Source organism: Gracilinanus agilis, chromosome 4, assembly GCF_016433145.1.
Source record: "Gracilinanus agilis isolate LMUSP501 chromosome 4, AgileGrace, whole genome shotgun sequence".
NCBI lineage: Eukaryota > Metazoa > Chordata > Mammalia > Didelphimorphia > Didelphidae > Gracilinanus > Gracilinanus agilis.
Window position 1 is genome coordinate 77270789 of NC_058133.1, and position 22428 is coordinate 77293216.

General features: G+C 38.4%; 2 protein-coding genes across 4 annotated transcripts in view; one reads left to right on the forward strand and one right to left on the reverse strand.

Moving 5' to 3' along the window:
• CACNA1E (calcium voltage-gated channel subunit alpha1 E) overlaps positions 1 to 22428 on the forward strand; it is a 446383-nt gene that overhangs the window by 119430 nt on the left and 304525 nt on the right. The gene's annotated exons all lie outside the window — the stretch shown is intronic.
• Positions 3755 to 5299, reverse strand: LOC123244504 (phosphatidylinositol 4-kinase type 2-beta-like). The gene has a single exon (XM_044673013.1). It carries the CDS (start codon positions 5297 to 5299, stop codon positions 3755 to 3757), a length of 1545 nt encoding a protein of 514 aa, XP_044528948.1.

Below are 22428 nucleotides of genomic sequence, written 5' to 3' on the forward strand. Positions count from 1 at the left end.
CTCTATATATATATATATATATATATATATATATATATATATATATTAGATAGATAGATAGATATAGATATAGATATAGATACTTGAAGATTTATCAGGTTTCCCCTTAAGTGTCCTCTTATACAAACTAAATAAGCTCAGGTCCTCAGTCCTTCAACTGATCAAGTGAAATGATATAGGTTATCAATGATTCCCAAAATGGGCGCTACAGCTCCCTGGTGGGTGCTACAGCGATCCAGGGAAGTGGTGATGGCCACAGATGCATTTATTTTTCCTATTAATTGCTATTAAAATTTAAAAAATTAATTTCCAGGGGGCTAAGTAATATTTTTTCTGGAAAGGGGGCGATAGGCCAAAAAAGTTTGGGAACCACTGATATAGGTAAATGATTTGCATAAGACAAAAAAAGAACTTTGTAAACAAGGCACTATATTAATATTAGCCAGTACTATTTTTACTATTATTTTACATTCAAATTCAACTAACATTTATCGAATTTATTCTATGTAACTGGACACTGAAGATGAAGAAAAGAAAGCTTTCAAGTAGCTGACATTCAATTTGGGGTAAAATGAATTCACAAATAAATAAATACAAAGTATTAAAGAATAATTTCAAGAAGATGACTACTAATGGTTTGTGGAGGGGAAAAATCTCAAAAGGCCTAATTTAAGAGGTGGTGCCTGATTTGTGCATAGTGCAGTGAAAAGAATAAGATATATCATTTCTTTGAGACTCTTTTTCCTTATCTGTTAAATGGAGATAATAATGCTTGTACTATCTAATTTACAGGATTGTCACAAGGCAAATGCTTTATAAACCCTCAAGTACCACATAAATGTGAATTATTGTTTTTATTGTGTGTCTTCCCTTCTTAACTAGAAGAGGATCATCTTGGAGGTGACCCTGCCTTACACATCTGTGCATATTTTGTAGCAATTAGTTCAGAGAATCCTTCTGGTATTGTTTTTGTACCCCCCAAAGCTGCCAGTCTCATTATAGTAGGCCCTCAAATTATTGATTTTTGTTGTTGTTCATTCATTTCAGTCACACTCAACTCTTCATGATCCCATTTGGGATTATCTTGGCAAAGATTATAGAGTGAGTTGCCATTTCTACCTCTAGTTAATTTTACAGATGAGGAAATTATGGCAAACAGGATTAAATGACTTTCCTTGGGTCACACAACTAATAATTGTATGAGACTGGAGTTGAACTCATGACTCCAAGTCTGGCACTCTATCCACAGTACCACCTAGCTCCCCATTACTGAATTGCTTATTGATTAATTTCTTTGTCCTACAAGTTATAGAGTACCTTGGAAGAAGAAATGAACTTCTCTCAAAAAAGGGAGTGGTTTGATACCTTCCTACTAGTTGAACCAAATTTGGTGTACTTAAATCACTTACATATTGAATGCAAATTATTTCAAATTAGCTTCTTATAAGGGCTTTAAGAAGAAAGTGGGAGTGTGCTTGCTTCAAAAGGAAAAATTTCAAGCAGTAATTTAGTGGGTAGATGTTATAAGAATGTAGATTTCACCTAAACATGTAGACAAGCTCTCAAATGATTAGGCATGTCCTCAAAAATGGATTGGTTGTGGGCAGCTGGGTAGCTCAGTGGAGTGAGAGTCAGGCCTAGAGAGGGGAGGTCCTAGGTTCAAACCCGGCCTCAGCCACTTCCCAACTGTGTGACCCTGGGCAAGTCACTTGACCCCCATTGCCCACCCTTACCAATCTTCCACCTATGAGACAATACACCGAAGTATAAGGGTTTTAAAAAAATGGATTGGTTGGATTTATGAAGGAATGATGTCTCTGTCTCTGAAGTGTTTATGGAAAAAAGAGTAAATAACAATATGCCAGAGATATTGTAGAGAGGATGCCTGTAAAGGTTGGGAAATTCAACTGGGTGGACTCTAAGCATCTTAGGGGTTTTTTTAACCCCTTAAAAAGAGTAGTATGTGTGCATCCTTATTAGAAGGAATTTTAATTTCATTTGTATATGAATACATCAATGATATGATTGAAAACTACCTCCCCTGGGATAGATCAAAATTCATCTATAACTTAATACATAAGCCTTCAGCAGTTGCCTGAAGCTCACAGAAGTTAAAAGGGTTTTCTGTGGCCCCAGAGATGGTAAGTTTCAGAAGCTTACTTTGAATCTAGGTCTCCATGATTCCAAGTTCTATACTCTATCCACAGCGTCACATTGTTTTATACCTAGATCTTATGAAGGTCAGATAAAGTGTATCATGGTCAATGGATATGAGATTCAATTGGGCTATGAACCTAAGAATTGCCACACTGTTCTGTTGTATTTAGTTTGCTTTTCTTTCCCTGACCAAGGCCCCCAAAAGACATTTTTGCGGAAGAATATGCCAACTGCTTCTGGGAAGCTGACTTTGGAAGGTAACAGATGTCTCCCAAGAAACCCTAACTTTCTTAATTCAAGGTGACTCTTAAAAATGTGACTGGATGCTTAATGGCCTCGCATCTCGTCCAGCCAGCCCCCTTCCCCATGATCCTGGCAACTTTTGTGGCCAAGGTACTGGTAGTTTCCATCAGCCACCAACTATCTGCCACCTATTGAGTAAACAAGTCAACCCCAAGAGAGAGACATGTGGCAGATTATGCCAAGTGGGTCAAACCACCACCATCCAACTGCCACTAATGGCCAGGTAATTCAACCCCTGTCTTCACAAGTACCATTTGTAATGCAGCCTTAGAAAAGAAAGCTCTCATCAACAAAGTCCTTGGTATTGTCAGTTGGTTCACATTAAAAACAAGTATACAGTAGAAATGATAATAAAGGAGAAGCATTACCATTTGCTTTGCCATTACACCTTAAGGACTTTTCATCTAACTTGCACCTGAGACACCTCCTATGTTGTTGCTTCATTAGAAGGGGAGCTCCTTGATCAAGGTGCTGTTTCTGTTTTTCTGCTTGTTTCCTCAATACTTTCTGTATAGTAAACAATAAATGCTTTTTCATCCATTCCTTAGAATCAGTCAACCTTTGAAAAAAAAATTGCTCCTTTATTATATACCAAGTCTTCTTTGATGTTAGAAAAAGCAAATAGTAACATGTGGAATTCTCCAAAAATAATTTTAAAGTAAACAAACAGAAAAACAAAAGTCTAATTTTTTTTTTTGTGGTTCCTGGTATAAAGTAGACTGGGTGTTTTCAGGTACATTTTTCAAGTTTTAGAAATAGTAACTGTTTTTTAAAGCAATCTAAATGTTCTAATTTTATTTTTCTATGAACTATTGTATTTGAACCCAGATGGGTAAGTTTCAAACTTAAGGCATTTTGGAATCTGAAGAAATGTAATAAGGACATTCCCTTCACTTTGCAAGAGTAATTTCACACACTCAAGTTCTCATTGTCAAAATGAACAACAAACTTATAATTTTCTACAATGAATTCCAAAGTAAATACAACCATTTTAGCATATTTAAACTAAGATTTTCTTTTAAAGTAGTATCAACACAATAAAGTACATTTATCCAATAAAATCCAATAAAAACAATAAGTTGCTTGCTTATTCTGATGTAGAACCCACAATTTTTAGACACAAAAACTGTAAACTTTTGATTGCATTCAAAATGCAATCTTTTTTAACGATTTATGTTATTTGTGATTTTTGGCATTTGGAGCTGTCAACAAAAGATTTATATTATTGCAAAATCTTTTACTTAACATTATTAATTAAAGGCAAAAGAGTTTAGTGTTCTTCATCTTACATCAGCTACCAGGAAGAAAAGAAAGGCTTCCTGAAATGCACAGTCTGTGTGAATGAATTGTTCAGATGGACAAACCGGTTTTGATTCCCAGACTTCCTTCTTTCGACAACCATACACAGCATTTGTACTAGCTGAAGAGGACTCTTTCCATCTCTTAATGCTTGAGTAAGGTTTAAAATCTGGCCTCTCATTACAGACATCTGATTTTCAAAAACGGTCTTGTCGAATCCTTTATCAATCTTAAAAAGTTCATAAAGATCTTCACATAAATCTTGTACGAAGTTCATATCAGAGACACGTGGGAGAATTAATGATTTAGTTTCTTCAGAAAAAGGAACTTTTGCTTGAGGGAGCCAGGCCCAATGAAAAGGATATGCTCTCCATTCATCAGGATGTTTAAAAGGAAATGCTAGACCATTATCAATTGCAGCAATTTTAATAAGAGGTTCTTCACTAGAAACACTAGAATCTGTTTCCTGATAGGAAATTTTACTCCCAGCACTCTGGTCTACATACCGGACTAACCAGTTATCATTTCCCCTGTCAGTATTTCTGATGATGTAATCCAAGGCAACTAATCTCTCAAACTGTGACTGAAGCTGTTTTCTAATATTCTCAGGTAAAGGATCAGCTTCAAATTTCCTGAGCCAATAATCAGCTTCCTTATAACCTTCAACAAACATCTGAAAGGAGCCCACCTTGGGAGGCAGTCTGATTCGATGGAATTTTTTGCCCACTATTGGGATTTTTTGTAGAGTATATTTTTTGCCTCGGAATTTTGCACGGTCTAATGCACTGTAGTTAAATGTTGCACTCACGAGGTAGACCACCTTCGTTTTAGGTACAATTCCCAAACGCAGCTTTTTATCTACAAGATAGGCACCAGCCTCAGAGAGGTAGCCTTGATTAGGAACGAGGCAACCTCTGCCAAAACAGCAAGGGCAGCAGACCTTTTGAAAATGTTTGGGCCATTTTGGATTTAGTTGACTATAAGGCTCTTCAGATTTTGGCTTAAACACACCAATAATTTCCCCCTCGAGACTCTTGACAAAATAACTCCCACTCGAACCCTGAGAGATTCTTTCTGGGAGAACTCCACAATCTATTGCTCGTAGAGCTCTCTGTATTAGATGGGAAAATTCGGAATCCTCCATGGTCGAGCTCCACTCTGTACTACTTCCACCTAATGAAGAGAGGAAGCGTTGGCTGATGCAGGACTGAGCTTCCCGGACCACTGACTGGATCAGGAACTGCTCTTCTGGCTTGACCCTGTCGGACAAGGTCTCTTCGTTCCCTGGAGGTTCTCCGCTACCGCTGTCTTCTTCTCCCTCCGGTTTCTGGAAGACTCTCACAGCTCTGCCGGGCGAGACCCAGCAGTCTTTAGGCAGCAGCAGTTCCTGTTCCTGTTCCTGGTCCTGTTGCTGGTCCAGTCCCCTGGTGGCTCCCTCTGGCCCCCACGCCTCGGCTGCCTCCATGGCCACCTCTTCCGTGAATCTCTGGACCAAGCAGCTTACGGGGCTCACGGGAGGGGACTGCTCCTGTCTGGGCATAGCGACGCGCTGCGCGGTGGGCTCCCTCTCTTTGTGTCCTCATAAAGTCTGTAGCCCTGACTGGGATCTAAATCTGGAAGGTGGGTGTAACTGCCCAGTTACCCAGAAGGCAGGACTGGAACATTCTACTACAGCAAACCCTACATCATTCACAAAGTTCTCTTTCATCAAATTTAGAGGGAAACTTTTTTCATTGATATCTTTGACCTGAAGAATGATGGTATTTCAGAAGAGTCCATGTAGAGCAGCATCTTAGTTGTTGAAACACCTTGTGACCAAAATATCTTCCATCTTGAAACCCCTCCAGACATCATCTGACTATGAGCCCTGTGATTTAGGGGATTTGTGTGGCCCCTGGGCTACTGATCAAAGTCTACTCCATAATCATGAGAACTAGGGAAACACAGACTACAAATTGATTTTGTCAGACTTTTCTTTGGTCTTCAGCCATTCTAATGCTACTCTGCCTTATGAAGATAGTGATTCCATATTCATTCTTTGTTTGTCCTTTAGTATGTTCCCCAAACCAGAGAGGGGGTTCCTTTGGCTTGTCTCACTTGGCTGATACTTTCTTCAGGAAGATCTTAGCCCTTCTTGATTTTTTATTTCTGATAGTATTCCTGTACACCCAAAGGCAACCTTGTGCTAGCCCCTTTCTCTGCCCCTAACTTATCACTGGTTTCTTGGCATCTTTCTTTGTTGGTGCCCTAGTCTCCAAACCTAAATCTACAACCTCTGAATGAGTTTGAGTGTGGGAGACTGGAAGGGCAAGACATGGAAGGTAAGGAAGTGGTTTGAGGAGGGGTGCAGACATATTGACCTATTATTGAAAGTAACCAAAGCAACTTCCTGTGCAGCCAGCTTGGAGCAATTTTCAGAACTTTTCAGTCTGAGGTTGGCATGAAGATGACCCATTAAGCAAAATCTTAAGGTTTTAAGTTTTTTGCTAGTATTTCTAGAAAAGGATACACAAGGACCTGAGAGAGGTAGAATGCTATTTCTGACCTGAATCAGCCACCAAATCATCAGCTATGTCATCTCTCTGGTTTTTCCAGTTCAGGTGGTCTAATTCCAATCCTATGATCATAATGTTTGCCTTATTCCCCCAAAACTTCATACCTTTAGATGCAAGAAGTACTTTCTTGGCATCTCTATCCCATTTGCTTTCAGGACCTGCACTGATTTTGCCCTTTGCAAGCAGGAACATGTGCCAAGATTTTTCTCAATAATCTGGAGTCCTAAGAATCCCTCTCCCCAAATAGCCCTTTGAACTATGATTTATGCTGATTCTAAAAAGTCTTTGCCCAATGTAGAAGCTGTTTTTGTAGTAGATCATCTTCTCAACTTTGTAGCATTATAGTATTGTAGGGAAATTCTATTTATGAAAGAATTTAGAGGGTTCATGTGACTCCTTTCACCATGCTCTTCTTCTCTGGGTCAACACTATTGGCATGCCAGAGTGCCTGGCAGATTCCCCCATATGCTGCTGTGTCACAAGCACTAGAGAATCCCCTTGGTGTGACCCATGTGAATATTTTGAAAGAATACCCAACCCAGGAGAGAGCTCTATAGACTGAACTAGAAGTGCTTCTGTTCCACTAGATACATGGACACCCCAAATCACCTCTTGCCTCTTCCTTTCTTTCCTGTTATCTGAGTAAGGGGACTGTGTCCATGGGCCATGGGGGAATCTTGTCTCCTGCCTGTGATGCCATCAGCTTCTCTCTTGTGTCAGAGTCACTACTTTGTCCTTACCTACCAATGCCCCCCAAGGCTTCTCCATTGATAATATCCACAATCTGGCCCTAGGCCTGGAGTAGGAGCAGGGAGAAGGAGAGACAAGCACATAGAGACAGATAGATGGACCTTTGGCTGACATCTTCCATGGAAACCCCCTCCTCTTCCAAGGATTGGTGGGAATTACTAGAGTGACTATATTTGCATTCTGGAAAGATCATGGACTCTCTGAGACAGGTCAGTCATTCAGGCAGGATCTTCTAGAATCAGAAAGTGGTGTATGTTTTCAGCCAGACCTTTCATTTTGATCCAGCTTCTTCTGTGTCTTAGCTTTGTGTACTCAAAATCCTATGGGAACAAGATTGGATCCCACTTTGAGTCTACACATGAAGCTTGGTTCATCAAAATCTGCCATTTCCATCTCTAACCAGGTGAAGAGTTAAAAAACCAACAGAAAGAGGCCATCCACCCAAGATGATCAATAGAGGAGTCTCTGGCCCCTTTTGCAATGGCCAAAGCTTCCCTCTACTCTCCATAGTATCTCAAAGGTAGCTTCTGGTAGTTTAGGATAGATATCTGGGGGCCCCTAAACTTTTCTTCCTGCCATGCAGGGCCAGCAATCCACACTATATCTAGGGTCTACAAAACCTCTCTTTGAACAATCTCAGGGTAGAAGTGGGTCATTATTTCAAGGGTCAAGGAAGAGGTGCATGCACATCTGGCACCTTCTGCCTCACAACTGTCTATGTCAGATCTTAGCTGTCGCCAACCTTTTCCCTATCAAGAGAAGAATCACAGGCTCTGAGATCAGTATTGGCCAAGGAACTGTAGCTGGAGTTCATTGTTATTAGATGCTTATTTATCTCCTTCTAAGGTATCTTCCTACTACAGATCACTAGGGGAGACGAGTGAAAGAAACAAATTGTGTTCCAGGCAAGTTCTTTACCTTCCATCCAGAAACCAGCCCTGACTAACCAGCTCAGAAACATTAGCTGCTTTTCCCTTTTTCTGAAGATGTTTATTTTTCTCTATGACTTTTCAACAAATCTGGTTTATCTCACCTCTCCACACATCCACAAATCCCAAATGTGCTTAAACGCCCTTTGGTATTTATAAGCTACAGCTGGGTAATTCTAGGCTGGACACAAGGCAAGACAGACCATGTGTATAGACTTAACAAATGATATTCATATATACATCGATTTGAAGAGAAAAAATGTATTTCTTTAGGTTTCGACACTGTGTAACAAATATAATGCAAAAATAAAGACCTGTTGAAAAGTTTTAAAAAAGAGACTCTGGTTTGTAAATTTTTATTTTTTTATTTTTCACACAGTATTTACTTGCTCATAGTCTGGTTTCCTTTATGTTGGGTGGCCTCATAAAAATGTGTTTGGTTGGCATAGGTAGATGTCAAAGCCAAATAGTTGTGATATCTGCTACCCAACCCACCCCCCACCAGTCAACTGACACGGTGGATAGAGAGAGGGCCCTGGAGTCAGGAGACCTTAGTTCAAATTCAATCTCAGTCACTTATTTGCCTGGTAACTCTGGGCAAGTCACTTAGCCCTTGTCAGCCTTAGAGTCCTCATCAGTAGAACAGGAATAGCACCTACCTCCAAGGGTCATTGCTAAGGAAGACAATTAAACAATTAAAAGGATATTTGTAAGGCTTTGTAAATCTTAAGGTACTATATAAATGCTATAATCATCACCATCATCATCATTGTTGTTGAACTGGCTGATCCAAAATGGTTTCCCTTTTCACTCTCATCTGATGTCTACGTGTGCCCCTCTCAAAGCTGTGTTCTCACTTGAAAGGTACAACTCTACCTGATAGAAAACTATCAAGATTATATAAGCAGTTGTATTCCCGCATTGGAAGGTAGTTACGCACAGAATTTAAAATACTTATAGAAGCTGAAAGGAAGGCACACTGTAACAGAAGAAAAGACAGAACCTGGATGTTCTCACTTTCTAAAGATGTTAATGACCCCTCATAGATGGATTCCATTTAAAGACACAAACTCTTCATTGTTCCTTAGGAACAGAAAAGTGTTCTTTTCAATTCCATTCTCAGCATAACCTAAAATATTTTAGTTATACTGTTGTGATGACAATCTTCTTTCCTCCAGCAACTCAACATTTTATTTATTCCCAATGAAAATATACTTAAATCCAAGGGCTTTGTTTGTGCTTGAGTATCTCTATCAACTAGATTTGGATAACAATTAAGCTGTTCCTACAGAGAGGCTCTAATTCTTCTTAATTATTAAAATTACTTGCACTTCATTGTGCCCCAAATAGGTGGCATGGGGTGAGATATGACTCAGAAGTATTAGACGGGATTTTGGTTTAATGACTCCCAAAGGTGAAAAGCATTCTGTTTTCTCTAACGAATAGCTCCAATTCATCATGGAACTATTCAGACTTTCAATGTTTGATAACAATTTATTGTTGCTACTTAATCGAACAGCATAATTGCAGGTTCGCCTTATGTGTGTATGTAGGGGATTACCCATTCAGTGCTTTTTAAAAAATTATACTTGCATATATCATCATAGATGATAGACAATATACTCGGCATTTTAAACTCACCTTTATAGCTTAGGAGTCAGAACTAAGAAGGACTGGCTAATATTGGTTATTTATGTCTGTATGTACATATGTGACTGGTTAAATGAATGAAATGGTATGAATTAATCATTTGCATGAAAGAGTTCGTTCTTGGTTTTTCTACCTTCTCCATATCTGTGACCAAACATCTTTCCTTGTGTCTGGAAAAATTCCCCTGTGGCAATTAAATGGCATAATAGATGGAATAGTCTAGAAGTTCAGATCCCATGATGCTGGGCAAGTCACTTAAGCTCTTTGTTTGTCTCAGATTTCTCAACTGTAAAATGGGGATAGTAATCACCCTTACGTCCCAGGGTTGTTGTGAGGATCAAATGAAATAATGTACATAAAGGGCTTAGCATAGTGCCTGGAACATGGTAGGTGCTTTTTAAATGCTTGTTTTCTTCTTTCCTTCTTCCCTTCCTTGTTTATTTTCAGCTTCTCCTCCACCTTTCTTCTCTCCTGCCAAAATGTAATCTAATGATGTTGGGATTTATTGTTTTTGCCCTTTTTCTCTTGTATAGAGATGAATCTATCAGTGTATCTAAAAATTCCATTCAGTCAGTTGCCATACTTGCTAATATTCAATGTCTCAGAGGCTCTGCCACCTTCTAGTTGTATGATTGTGAACATTTCTTAATTTCTCTGGGCTTCATCTGCACTAGATATCTTCTAAGTCCCTTCTGCCTCTGATGCTTAAATGAATCTGTGATTAGATTTATCTGGAATAGCAGACAAATTTGATCAAACTTTTTGGGAATTGCAACAACCAGGTCCTCTTTCAGCACCTTGGGGATTAAGCACATTTACCAAGAGGTCTCTAGTCCACGGATTACTTCATGACAATGTTATAGTTATGATCCTGACAATGAAAGGAATGGATTCCCTCGGGAGATAGTGGGGTTCTCCTTCCCTGGAGGTCTTTAAGTGAAGACTGGATGACCAGTTCATCAGGGGTGTTAAAGAAGGAATTGTCAAGCAGGTACAGAATTACTCCTGATTTCTCTTCCAACTTTGAGGTTCTGGGATCCAAGGATTCTGTAGTTATCTTTAATGTCTGTCATTGGGATATTGCCATGTCAGGACATTGCCACATCAGTTGTGTCAACTGACTTTGCTTTCCTATCCGTCCCATAGCACTTAGATAGTTGAAGTGAGTGATATGAACATTGATTATGGATATTTTCCAATATATGATTTACCTAGTGCCTTTGGCTACTTGCTTAGTTAATGATCCTAATGATCATTATGAACTTGGGCCCCCGTATGGGCCAATTAGCTTTGCTCTCTTCTACAGCCATAAATTGTTTCTGCCCTTGGATAGCATTCTCATAAGCACATAGCTTGGTCAGGAGAGGGACCAACTGAGAGAATAAGTGGGTGTATGAATGCAAATCCCTCGCCACTACTAGAAAAAAACAACTTAAAGCCCATGTATTTGTGTTAGTTGGTTCTTATAATGTGGGATTTCCCCCTTGAGCAATTCTCACTCCTTGCCAGCTCTCAGAAGCATAGTTTGGGTAAGATTCTTATAATGTTGCAATCACGGGGCACCATTAAGCCACATACTAGAACATCTTGATGTTTGTCCTGCCAAGCACTTATCAAATATCTTCCTAATGTGTTTCTATCTCTTGACCATATTTTTATAGCTACTGATCATTTTTACTCAATCTTGAGGGTGAGAATACTGTCCCTTCTCTTTATCTGCTATGATTGGGCTGTAGAAGTAGATATAATTTAGAGCTATACTCAGATGGGAACCTACTTGTCCTAGTCTAAGGTTAGTTCTTAGGATTGAAGGCAAATCCTATTCATCTAATTAATTCAGGCAACTTCCTTAACTCTTTCCTGCTACACAGACATAGAATGAATGAATAACATACTTATTACATGCTAGTCGTTGTGCTTAGCACTGGAAATATAACTCATAAATGGGAAGTAAAAATGAGTTATTTGGCATGTTTTGGAAATAGCCACAGTAGGAACAAGGAGACATACTTCTGGACAAGATAAGCCAAAAGAGCATAAGGTGGTTCCAGGGACAGAGCACAAGATTCTGGGGGTTAGGTGATGAAGAGAGGGAGAATAATAGCTAGAGTCCAGGTAACATGTGTAAGAAATGGCTGGGATAAAGGATCAATAGAGATCCATTCTCTCCCAGGAATACATTGTTAAGACACCACTACTCAGACCAGAAATGATGGCATCAGAGAAATACAAACTCACAATATTAGACACTAGGAACTGGAATCTCCAAAAAGAGTGTTGGTTTTTCCTTGGGTTACATTATCCTGTGAACAAAACTCAACAGAATTTCATATGATGATAACCAGCTTCACTTAACCAGAAGCAAGTTGCCAGAATTTAATCACCAGTGTTAGACCCATGCTCACTGTTGAGTGTTACAGGAGGCTACTTAAGCCTAATTTCCTAATGGGAGAGGTTGAAGAGAGGAAAAGAATGATCAGCTTATGAGACCCTATCCCATCTGAGAAGCTACAGATGTTTTTTGTTCTTCATCTGCCTTTGCTCCTTTACATTTTCTTTGATTGAGACTATTTGACAGCTGCATACACCGAGCATCCTTGAGTGGTGGCCTTAGATTTTATTGAGTGTATGTGACTTTTTTAAACCACCTGTCAAACATCTGTCTTCTATGTCAGCCCTTCATAGCTGACACAGAGTGAACATGACACAGTTTTCAATCTTGGGGAACATAATGCTCTTTTCCAGCTGAGCCTTTGAAGCTTGAGTGTCAGAATTTACATTAGTAATGGGGGCACCACAGATGGTGATGCTGATTGTTCCATTTTCATCCTTTTATCATTCTCAGTCCTTTGATTTATATCTCTCTTACAGAGTTCATTGCTACAGGTGATGGAGGATCCCTGGACAAAGCATACAAAGTACTTACACAGTGATATTGAGAGAAATTTTAATTCACAAAGAGATCAGAGATCTTGTTCTCACAAGTGCCTTTCTAGTTAAATAAACCTTGTTCTCCTAGCTTTCTTGGTACCAAGAGTCTGCTCAGAAATGAAAGATGGCACGTGTAACTGACAATTATTTCTTGGTCCTGATTTTTGTTTTTGTTCAGAAAACTGAGAAATATGTGATCAATTGAAATACCATTATTATTACAAAATTATTTTTGTTCTAGTGACATGACATTGATTTTTTAAAATCCAGTTTATTTGGAGCTCAAATGCATCTACCCTAAATTCTATAATACACAAAGACTTTGTAAGAGTGATGGGGAGAATGATATTGTTTTCATCTGAGCAAGTGAAGACACTGAGATTTGAAGAAAACAAATGATTTGGCCTGTGGTAACATTATGAATGCCCAATGATGGTAGACTGAGTCAGTCTCCTCATTTACAGTCCAGTATTTCACTAGCTCTATTAAACTTGAATGTGTCTCTACTGGGAGAAAGAAATGGAAGAAAAACATGAAGTGAGAGAAGAAGGGAAGGAAGGAGACAAGTGGGTCATTGGTAGGAATTGGGTATTTATTCCCATTGTAAAGTGATTTTTAAAAAAAGCCCACCTTGTGTACTGGTATAGTTTTCCTCATACAATGCTGGAGAAATTTCTTTTTGGGTTAATACTTTGAAAACAAATTCAGCCACAAGTCTACCTAAATCTCTCAGAGATATTTTGTTAGGAAAAAATGACCATTCTGTTAGACTGACACAGGTATAACAATCCTAAAGAATTCCAAATGAGTGTGCAACAAAGGATGGAATATTATTCTAGCTAAAGAAGGAGATGTGTGTGTGTGTGTGTGTGTGTATGTATGTAGAAAATTGGGAAGAGGCTGGTAAATGTGTACTAAGATGTTAAACAATGTTCATCGTCAGATTTTCAAGTTCCTTTTAGTGCTTCTTTCAAAATGCAAGAGTAGTTATGGTTACTTTACTTTAGAAAAAAGAGGGCTCAGCAAAGGGCCATAAAACTATGCATACTCTTTGATTTGGCAATACCACTACTATATCTATAATCCAAAGAGATGAGAGGGGAAAAGGACCTACTTGTGCACAAAAATCATTTTTAGCAGATCTTTTTGTTGTAGCAAAGAATTGAAAACAGTCGTAATGCCCATTAATTGGGGAATGGATGAAGAATTTTTGATGTATGGTAGTAATGGGACTCTATTGCACCCTAAGAAATGATGAACAGGATGAGTTTGGAAGAATCTGGAAATATTTGTATGAACCGATGCAAAGGGAAATGAGCAGAACCAGGGGAACAGTGTAAACAGTAACAGAAATATTGTATGATGATCAGTGAAGGACTAAACTATTATCAACAAAACAAGGTTCCAAGATAACCTCAAGGGACTTGAACTAAAAAAACGATATCCACAGTCAAAGAAGGATGTTGGATTCTGATTGCAAATTAAAGCATGCCATCTTTCACTTTATTTCCTTCATGAAGTTTTTAACCTAATTTTCATCTTAAAATCAATGCTGTGAATTGGTTCCAACTCAAAAGAACAGTAATGGCTAAGCAACTGGGGTTAAGTGACTTGCCCAGGGGTCACACTAGAAAACTAGAAAGTATCTGAGGACAGATTTGAACCCAGGATCTCTACCTGACTCACAAACCATTCAGCCACCCAGATGTTCCTTCCACACACACTTCATGAACTTTTTTTTAAATTGTATGCATGATATGTCTTCAGCCATGGTATAGGGAATATGGAAATAGGTATTGTTTGAAAGCATTGGTATCATCTATATATGACTATTTAATACTTTGAGGAGTGGGGGAGGGAGGACGGAGAGAAAGGAGAAAATCTGAATTGTAAAATGTCAGAAAACAATTATCAATAAATTTTTCTATGTGTAATTGAAAAAAAAATTGAAAAAAAATTTCTATGTGTTAATTAAAAAAAAAAAAGAAAGAAAAAAAGAGAGTTCAGAAATGAGCCGGACCAAAAGAACATTATATATGGCAACAGAAGTATTTTTTGAAGAACAACTGTGAATGTCTACTTCCAGAAAAAGAACTGATAAATTAAAAAAAAACATGCACAGCATAATTTTATATATGTATCTAGGCATGTGTGTATATTTATTTTTGGTCAAATGATGCCTTCTCTAGTGCAGGAAGGGGATTGAGATATTTAATGTAACAAATAATCAAATAAGTAAATTTAGACTAAAAAAAATGAGACAGCCTTCATCATGATATCTTGTTTCTATCACAACAGAACTTTTTTTTAATGGATATTTTATGGCTTTTTTATGGTATAGTGGAAAGATTAGTGGCTTTAGAATCTGGGGCCTGAGTCAAATCTTACTTCTGCTAACCCACCTGTGAACTTGGCAAGTCATTTGACCTTTATGGACCTCAGTTTCACCATCTATAAAATGAGATGGTTGGACTAGATGGCCCCTGAGAGTCCTTCCTAGGTCTCCACCATTCTATATTTATTTGCTTATATTCCCTGACTTTGTCTTCTCTTGGCAAACTGCCTCATTTAATCCAACTCATATTTTGGCTCCAGTCTCTTTGCTTGAATTTACTTTTTTTCCAGAACTCTCTCTACCTCCTGGGTCTGATGTCTCTTGGCTAATGACCCCTCACTTCTTACTATGCATCTACATGTCATAAAATCTTCAGTTTCAGTTTTAGGATCATACAGGTTTAGAGGTAGGAGGAACATTCATACCTACTTAGTCCCAACATTGAATTTTATAGAATGGAGGCCAAAGGGAGACTGTGACACAGAGAATATATTTCATAGGCATAAAGCTTCAACACCATGATTTGAACCCAAATCTGATTCCTCTGACTACAGAGCCAGTGTTGTTTTTTTTTTCTTCCCAACTGATTCACTCTGAGTATTTCAGAAATCTCAGAAAACATAGGAGCCCACATTTGCTCCTGTTAGTCAAGTCAAAAACTCATGGAAAGGCAGTCATTATGTTTTTGTCCTCACTCTCTTTATAGATGCCCAGATTATTTCTTGGGTAGACACAATCTGGCCTAAACTTTTTTTAGCCAACTTTTATAACTTATTCTTTTCCTTTCTCTCCCTTACTTGATGACCAATTTGGTATTGAATCATGCCTTAATTGGATAGATTCTTGTCAATGATCCACCACCCCATATCCACTTTTATTTTGCTGGTCACTGAGCCATGGAACTGTGTGTGTTCTTGGATTTCCCTAGTCTTTATCTACACAAAGGCACCAAAATCTTGTCTTCCACAGGAAGTCTTCCCTAACCCCTCTTAATTCCAGTGCTTTCCCTCTTTTAATTATTTCCTATTCTGAATGTAGTTTGCTTTTATAAACAATTATCCCTTCCACATAGTGGAGATGAGGGGTGATCTGTTTAAAATTTTTAACCCCAATAAAAAAAAATAAAATGGAAGCGAGGAAAACAGAGGACATACTCTTTGGGTCCTTCAGTTTAAGCTTGTGACATATCTTAAGCAATAAAAACTCATACCATGTTTTTGTAGTGATTTTATTATGCTTTTGTTTGGTTTATATAAAGTATGTAAATGACAAAAAATGGAAAAAAAAATTTCAACCCTCCCTTCATACTAGAAGAGTCTGATTTTTTCTTTTTCTTTTATAGGATGTTTAGAGTACCTTATTGTAAATTTTGGACTAAGTATGCATTTCTGAATCTCTAAATTTTTTCTGTGACATCTCCCGGCCTTTATGTGTAGTCTTCAGCTTCTGCAAAACTCCCCCCCCCAAAAAAAATCCCATTTAATTTCTTAGGCCAATTGGTTATATATCAAAACTGTGATGGGAAAGTCAAGAAGATATGAAGGGAATAGCTATATTTGTTTCATATTCTCTCCCATTAGATTTTAAGTTCCTTGGAGGCAGGGACTGTCTTTTGTCTCTTTTAGTATTCCCAACACTTAGCCCAGTGCTTGACACATAGGCGTTTTTAAAATGTTTTTTGAATGAATTGAATGAACAAATGAAAGGGACATTTCCAGTGCCCCTCTGTCAACTCTAAAGGATACAACTCAAATAGCTGAACATACTTATAAGGAATACCCACAGTCCTAGATCACAAGCATTCTATCACGAGTACTCTATTAGGCCAAATATTTGGACTCCAGGGAGGTGTTTTGTGAAAGGAAATGGTGAATCTCTGGATTTTCTTGTGACCCCCATACTTAAACTCTCTGTGAAAAAGAAATTGCAGACTGGAATACTTTATAATTTGTCCACTTATTTTATACAAAGTTTTATGCATTCCTTGCTTCTTTGTGGTTTTGGACTTTTAGCATTTCCATCCTTGCTTCTCACCACCCTATCTTCTCCAGATTTTTTTTTCTTTTCCCAGTATACCCCTTCTCTAACCAACCTGGTATTGTTTCCATTCTTAGGATTTGGTGTTTCTGACTCCTTGTTTTGCTCTCCCACTTACTTTCTACTTTATGTCCAACAGACCATGCAGATTTCAATAAGAACATCTGTTTAGACCTGGCTACTGCTTGCCATTAGCCCTTTATCTCCTGCCAAGCATCATCAAGGCTTGACAGTCAGTCTAGAACTGATATCTCCAGGGGCCATTGTCTTCCTACTCATCTGTCCTCTTGTCTGTCTGAGATTGTTTGGTCATGGATCTCCTTGAAAATGGAGCAATGACCTCTCTCCCCTCCATCTCTTTTCTACCACGGCTGAGTCCATGGTTGCTATGGGAATTAATGATGGTAACAAGGACTGTGAGTGCTCTCCAGCAGAAAGAAACCAAAGGGGAAGATAGGAACTAAACAGCGATGATCTTTAAAACTCATATCTACTTCAACCCATTGGTATTCTCCTTCTCTAGCTTAATACCTTGTTGCTCGCCCATTATTAAATGCTTGATTTCTGATCATAGAGAATAGAGTATATTCCTTCTACACACATGTGGTCCTTAAGCACATAAAGTTATAGGATCTCAGCTCTAAAGCCAAAATGTATGTCAGGAGAAATCCAGTACCTCTCCCCATTTCCTAATTTTATAGATGAGGAAACTGAGGCCCAAGAAAGGTTAAGTGTCTTGTCTAAAATTACAATCAATTAATTGATAAACATTTATGAAGCACCTATTATGTGCCAGGCACTATGCTAAGCACTGGGGATACAAAGAAGATAAAAGATTGTTCTTGTCTTTAAGATAATAAGTGTTAGTCAGGATTTGAAGCCAGGTCCTCTGACTTTAAAACTAATGCTTTTTTTCCCCTTTTGAACCATGTAGCTCACCCAGATATCCCCATATAGCACTGTTTTATTTGGAACATATTTTAACAAAAATGGAAAAAATACAACATAAGATCCAAATACAATATTTTTTTAGCTTACTGATCCATGACAATGTTGAGGTCTGATTTTTTTTAACTTATCTCTAAGTCTGCCCACTTGGGGATAGCCAGCTGGGAAGTCGGGAGAAAATGCTGCTATGAGAACAACATGTCTAAGGTTCCTGGAAAAGTATAACAAAACCTAGCAAAGCAAGCCTGTTTTAGCATCACTAGAAACACCAAGAAGACACAATTAGCTGTAAAGAGTAATTCACATCGGTCCATCTTGTCCTCTTTAGAATTGCAGGATGCTTTGAGCTCCTGGGTTGCACTTACTCCATCTCCTCTAGGAGTCTCAAGCACAGTCCCACTCACATCCCTCCAAGCAGACATATCAGAGGATGTTGACAGACAAGGGAAGCATCCCACAGTCTCTGGAGCCACATCCATCCACCAGGTTTGTTTTACAGAAAAGAGGCTCACAGAATTGGAATGACGTGCCTGGGAATAGCATAAATAATAAGTAAAGTAAGAGATCCAGTTTTCAAACTCAAATTCATTGAGTCAGATGGTAGAGCCTCTTCTTCAACCCTGTCCTTTCTCCAGCCATGTGCTGTGATCATTGTTAAACACATGAAATACACCATTAAAACTGTAGCTTTTAGTACCTCATAGAATCCAGAAAGGAAGGAACGATATGCATCAGTGAATTGACTCTTCATCTCTCACTTGGTCCAGAACTCAGAAACCCCTGACTTTGATCTCTTTTTCCCCCCTTTTTTTTCATTTAAAGCCACTATGCCAAGAGATCAGAGTACAGCCCCTTCATTTTATAGCTGAAGTAATCAGAGCCTGGAGAGCTTAAATAATTAAATAATCAAATAATTAAATAATTAAATAATTTTCCCAATATCACGTAAATAGTTGGTGTCAAACCTCATACTAGAAGTCTCCTAAGAACTTGGTCAGATCTTTCTAATGACATTTATCTTCTTGAGAAGGAGGATACTATGGGAAAGGTGCAGGGGCAGGGGATTCTTTCAAAGTCTAAACCACCACATATGAAATACAGGCAACAAAGACAGCGATAGTTTTGGCATTTCATGACTTCTCTGAAAATAATGTATAGCCCAAGTATTATATATAGATATAAATTTGCATTCTGCTCTACCTTTTATGGGGTAGCTTCTATGATTATGGTATTCTTTTCAAATTTCTCCTCTTGTTCTCTTTCCCAATCTCGCCCGCCCTTCCCCATAGATATTTTGCTCCCAATTGATTTTTTCTGGTTGTCTCTGTTATTTATGTCTTTATGACTGTAAACAGTTTAATACAAAGGAACATTTAAAAAATGAAACAAAGAGTCTTTCCAAATTGATTTCCAAATCAAATCTCACCCTCAGTAATTTGATTTGAAGGAAATGGAGAGCAAAGCATTCTAAGAGGACAGCCTTTTTGATAGATCATAATTACTCACACGTGTGCCTAACCCTCCCCGTTTGGAGCTCCCAGTTAAAAACTTAATTGAGTGAACAAGCTGTTGTCATTGTCGATGGATGCCCATGTCCTCGGTCTTTGGATCCCTGCTGCCAACCACCCACCAAGGAAGTGCCCAGAAATCTCTTTGCTCAGCAGTAACAACCAACAAGTATTTCTTGACTGCCTCCTTCAGGCAGTTCACTGTGCTCTGTGCTGTTGGGCATACAATGATGTTCCTGTGCCTTTCCTGGCCTCAGGGAGTATGTAATTAAGTAGAAGAAGCATTTCTAATGTATGTGAAATAATTAGAGGGTAATATTAGACTGAGCTGTGATTAAGTGGTAAACCATGCTTTTTAGGCAAAGCTTGATGAGAAAGGAGAGTCCAATGTGGACTCGAGAGCTTTGTGGGGACAATGAGAGTTTAGATGGGTCTTGAGGGCTGGGTGAAATTTGGTGAGCCAAAGAGAAAGACGAGAACAGCATATGCAACTACCTGGTGATAGGAATGGGTTATGGTGTCATTGAGAACGGAGAGTAATCCACTAAGTGAATCAGTCCAGATGTTTTGAAGGAAGAACTTGATAACAAATTGGATATGAGAGATGAAAGAGAAAAAGAGAAGTCTAAATTAATTCGGTGCTAACTACTCATAAAAATAAAACTTCAAGTGATAATACTAATATTAGCTTTTTGATGGCACTTTAAGATTCAAAAAACACTAAAATATTACCTTGTCTTATCTTCCCAACACTCCCAGGAGGTAGGTACTACTGTTCCCATTTCTTGCTGGAGGAAACTGAGGCAGCCCAAGATGTAGTGACTCATCCAAGGACACACAGCTGATAAGTGTCTGAGATGGGATTTGAACTCAGGTCTTCCTAACTCCATGGCCGGTGTTCTGTCTATTGCTATACCTAGTTGTATCTTTCATTCAATGAACAAATATTTAATGGTGATATTATCTCTGATATTTATATTGTACAGAGCACTGTGCTGGGGAGAAATAAAGTTTAGATAAAATATATGGTTCCTGTCTAAATACCGATAACTTCAGCATGATGGAGTGGAAAGGAAAGTGGGTTTGGTGTCAGAAGACTTGAGTTATTGCACTGCTCTGCGCAACCCTAGGAAATTCATTTTTATTCTCCTTTGCCTCAGTTTTCTTGCTGGTAAAATGATGGGACTTAGACTAGATCATCTCTCTTTTCCATCTGAAAATTCTGTGATTGCCTTGTATAAATAGCATTACATGCAAAATGTCAGTATGACTTGGGGTCTTGAATTCCCATAAGAATTACATCTTACACAAAGATGGTGCTAATTCAAGTTTAATTTTGTCCTCTCTCTTTCCACTCCCTTCCACCCCAAAACACAGTCCCTCTCAATAATCTGGGCTAGTTAAACATCCTAGCACCTTTTTCTTGTGCTAATTAGATTTTCCAACAAATGCTAATGAGTAGCTCCACATGGCATTGTAGATGGCAAAGACAAACAAGTAATTTATGGAATCCAGAAACCAATCATTGGCCAATAGCAGAGAGGTTCTCATGGTTTGTTGGGCTTGTTAAATGCCCCTGAAATTTGGTGCTTTGAGAAAATTGGAGGTCCATTGTATCTCCAAAGATTCAGGCTGATGGATCAGCTAACTGAGAATTGTTTTCACATGGACCTGCCTTTTCACTACCTTGGGTCAGTGCTTTAAGTAGCTTTTCACCATAGTATTCAGCAGAAAAAGCATGGAATAATGACATTTTAACTATGTTAACTTAGAGGAAAGAAACAGACAAGTCTCCATTCACTAACAAAAATCAGGCTGAATTCTCTACATTTTTAGATTCAGACTCAAAAAGAAATGGGTCATTAACTCACACAGTCACAAATTGACTTAGAAAACCACATACCAACATTATCAATGTTTTATTTCACTTTTATATATTGTGCTAACTATTTTCCCTATAACATTTTAATCTGGCCCCAGTCTACTGGGAAGTGTTTTGGCTACAATGCAGCTTGGGCCTTGTATTTGATACTTTCAGTCTAGATCAGTGGTTCCCAAACTTTTTTGGCCTACCACCCCCTTTCCAGAAAAAATATTACTTAGCCCCCTAGAATTTTTTTAAATTTTAATAGCAATTAATAGGAAAAATAAATGCACCTGTGGCCATCACCACTCCCCCTGGATTGCTGCAGCACCCACCAGGGGTCGATAGCACCCACTTTGGGAATCACTGGTCTAGATAATGCTTTTTTTCAGTACTTCATGGATCAATAATTTCAATTCACCAGCCCCACATGACAATCCTTTATATTTTAGTAGATAGTGTGTGTGAATTGGCATGGCAAAAAAAATTAATCATTCGGACTAATGTTAGTAATTAATCTAAAGAACAGCTAGGTGCCACAGAGGATAGACCCTGGACAAATCACTTAACCCTGTTTGCCTCAGTTTCCTCATCTGTAAAATAAGCTGGAGAAAGAAATGGCAAACCATTTCAGTATCTCTGCCAAGAAAATCCAAAATGGTGTCATGGAGAGTGCGGCATGATTGAAAATGACTGAACAAAAACAACCCATCTAAAAGGAATCTTTTATTATTATTTCTAGTGCTGAATCTTTCCACTCTTATTTATAGTGAGCAAGCTATATGGAAGCCTCATGAAAGGTTGGGGCAGAATTATGTAAAAGGATGGCAAGAGTGTATATAATCCTACTCAAAAGGCTACCAAATTGATATAGACTTTGTGCTGGTTGCAATTGTGTTTTTATTGTTAGATTCAGCCAAAGGTTGTGGCATAAGAATCAAGCTAGTCTGGTCCTTGGATTATGGACACAATTTCTATGTTTGGCACCTCCCTTGCTCCTTACTTTCTTCCTCCCTCTTTTTATTCTTTCTTTTTTTCTTCCTTTCTTCCTTCCTAACTTCTTTCCTCTATCTCTCTCTCTCTGTCTCTGTCTCTCTGTCTCTCTCTGTCTCACTGTCTATCTCTCTGTCTGTCTGTCTGTCTTTCTCTCTCTCTCTCTCTC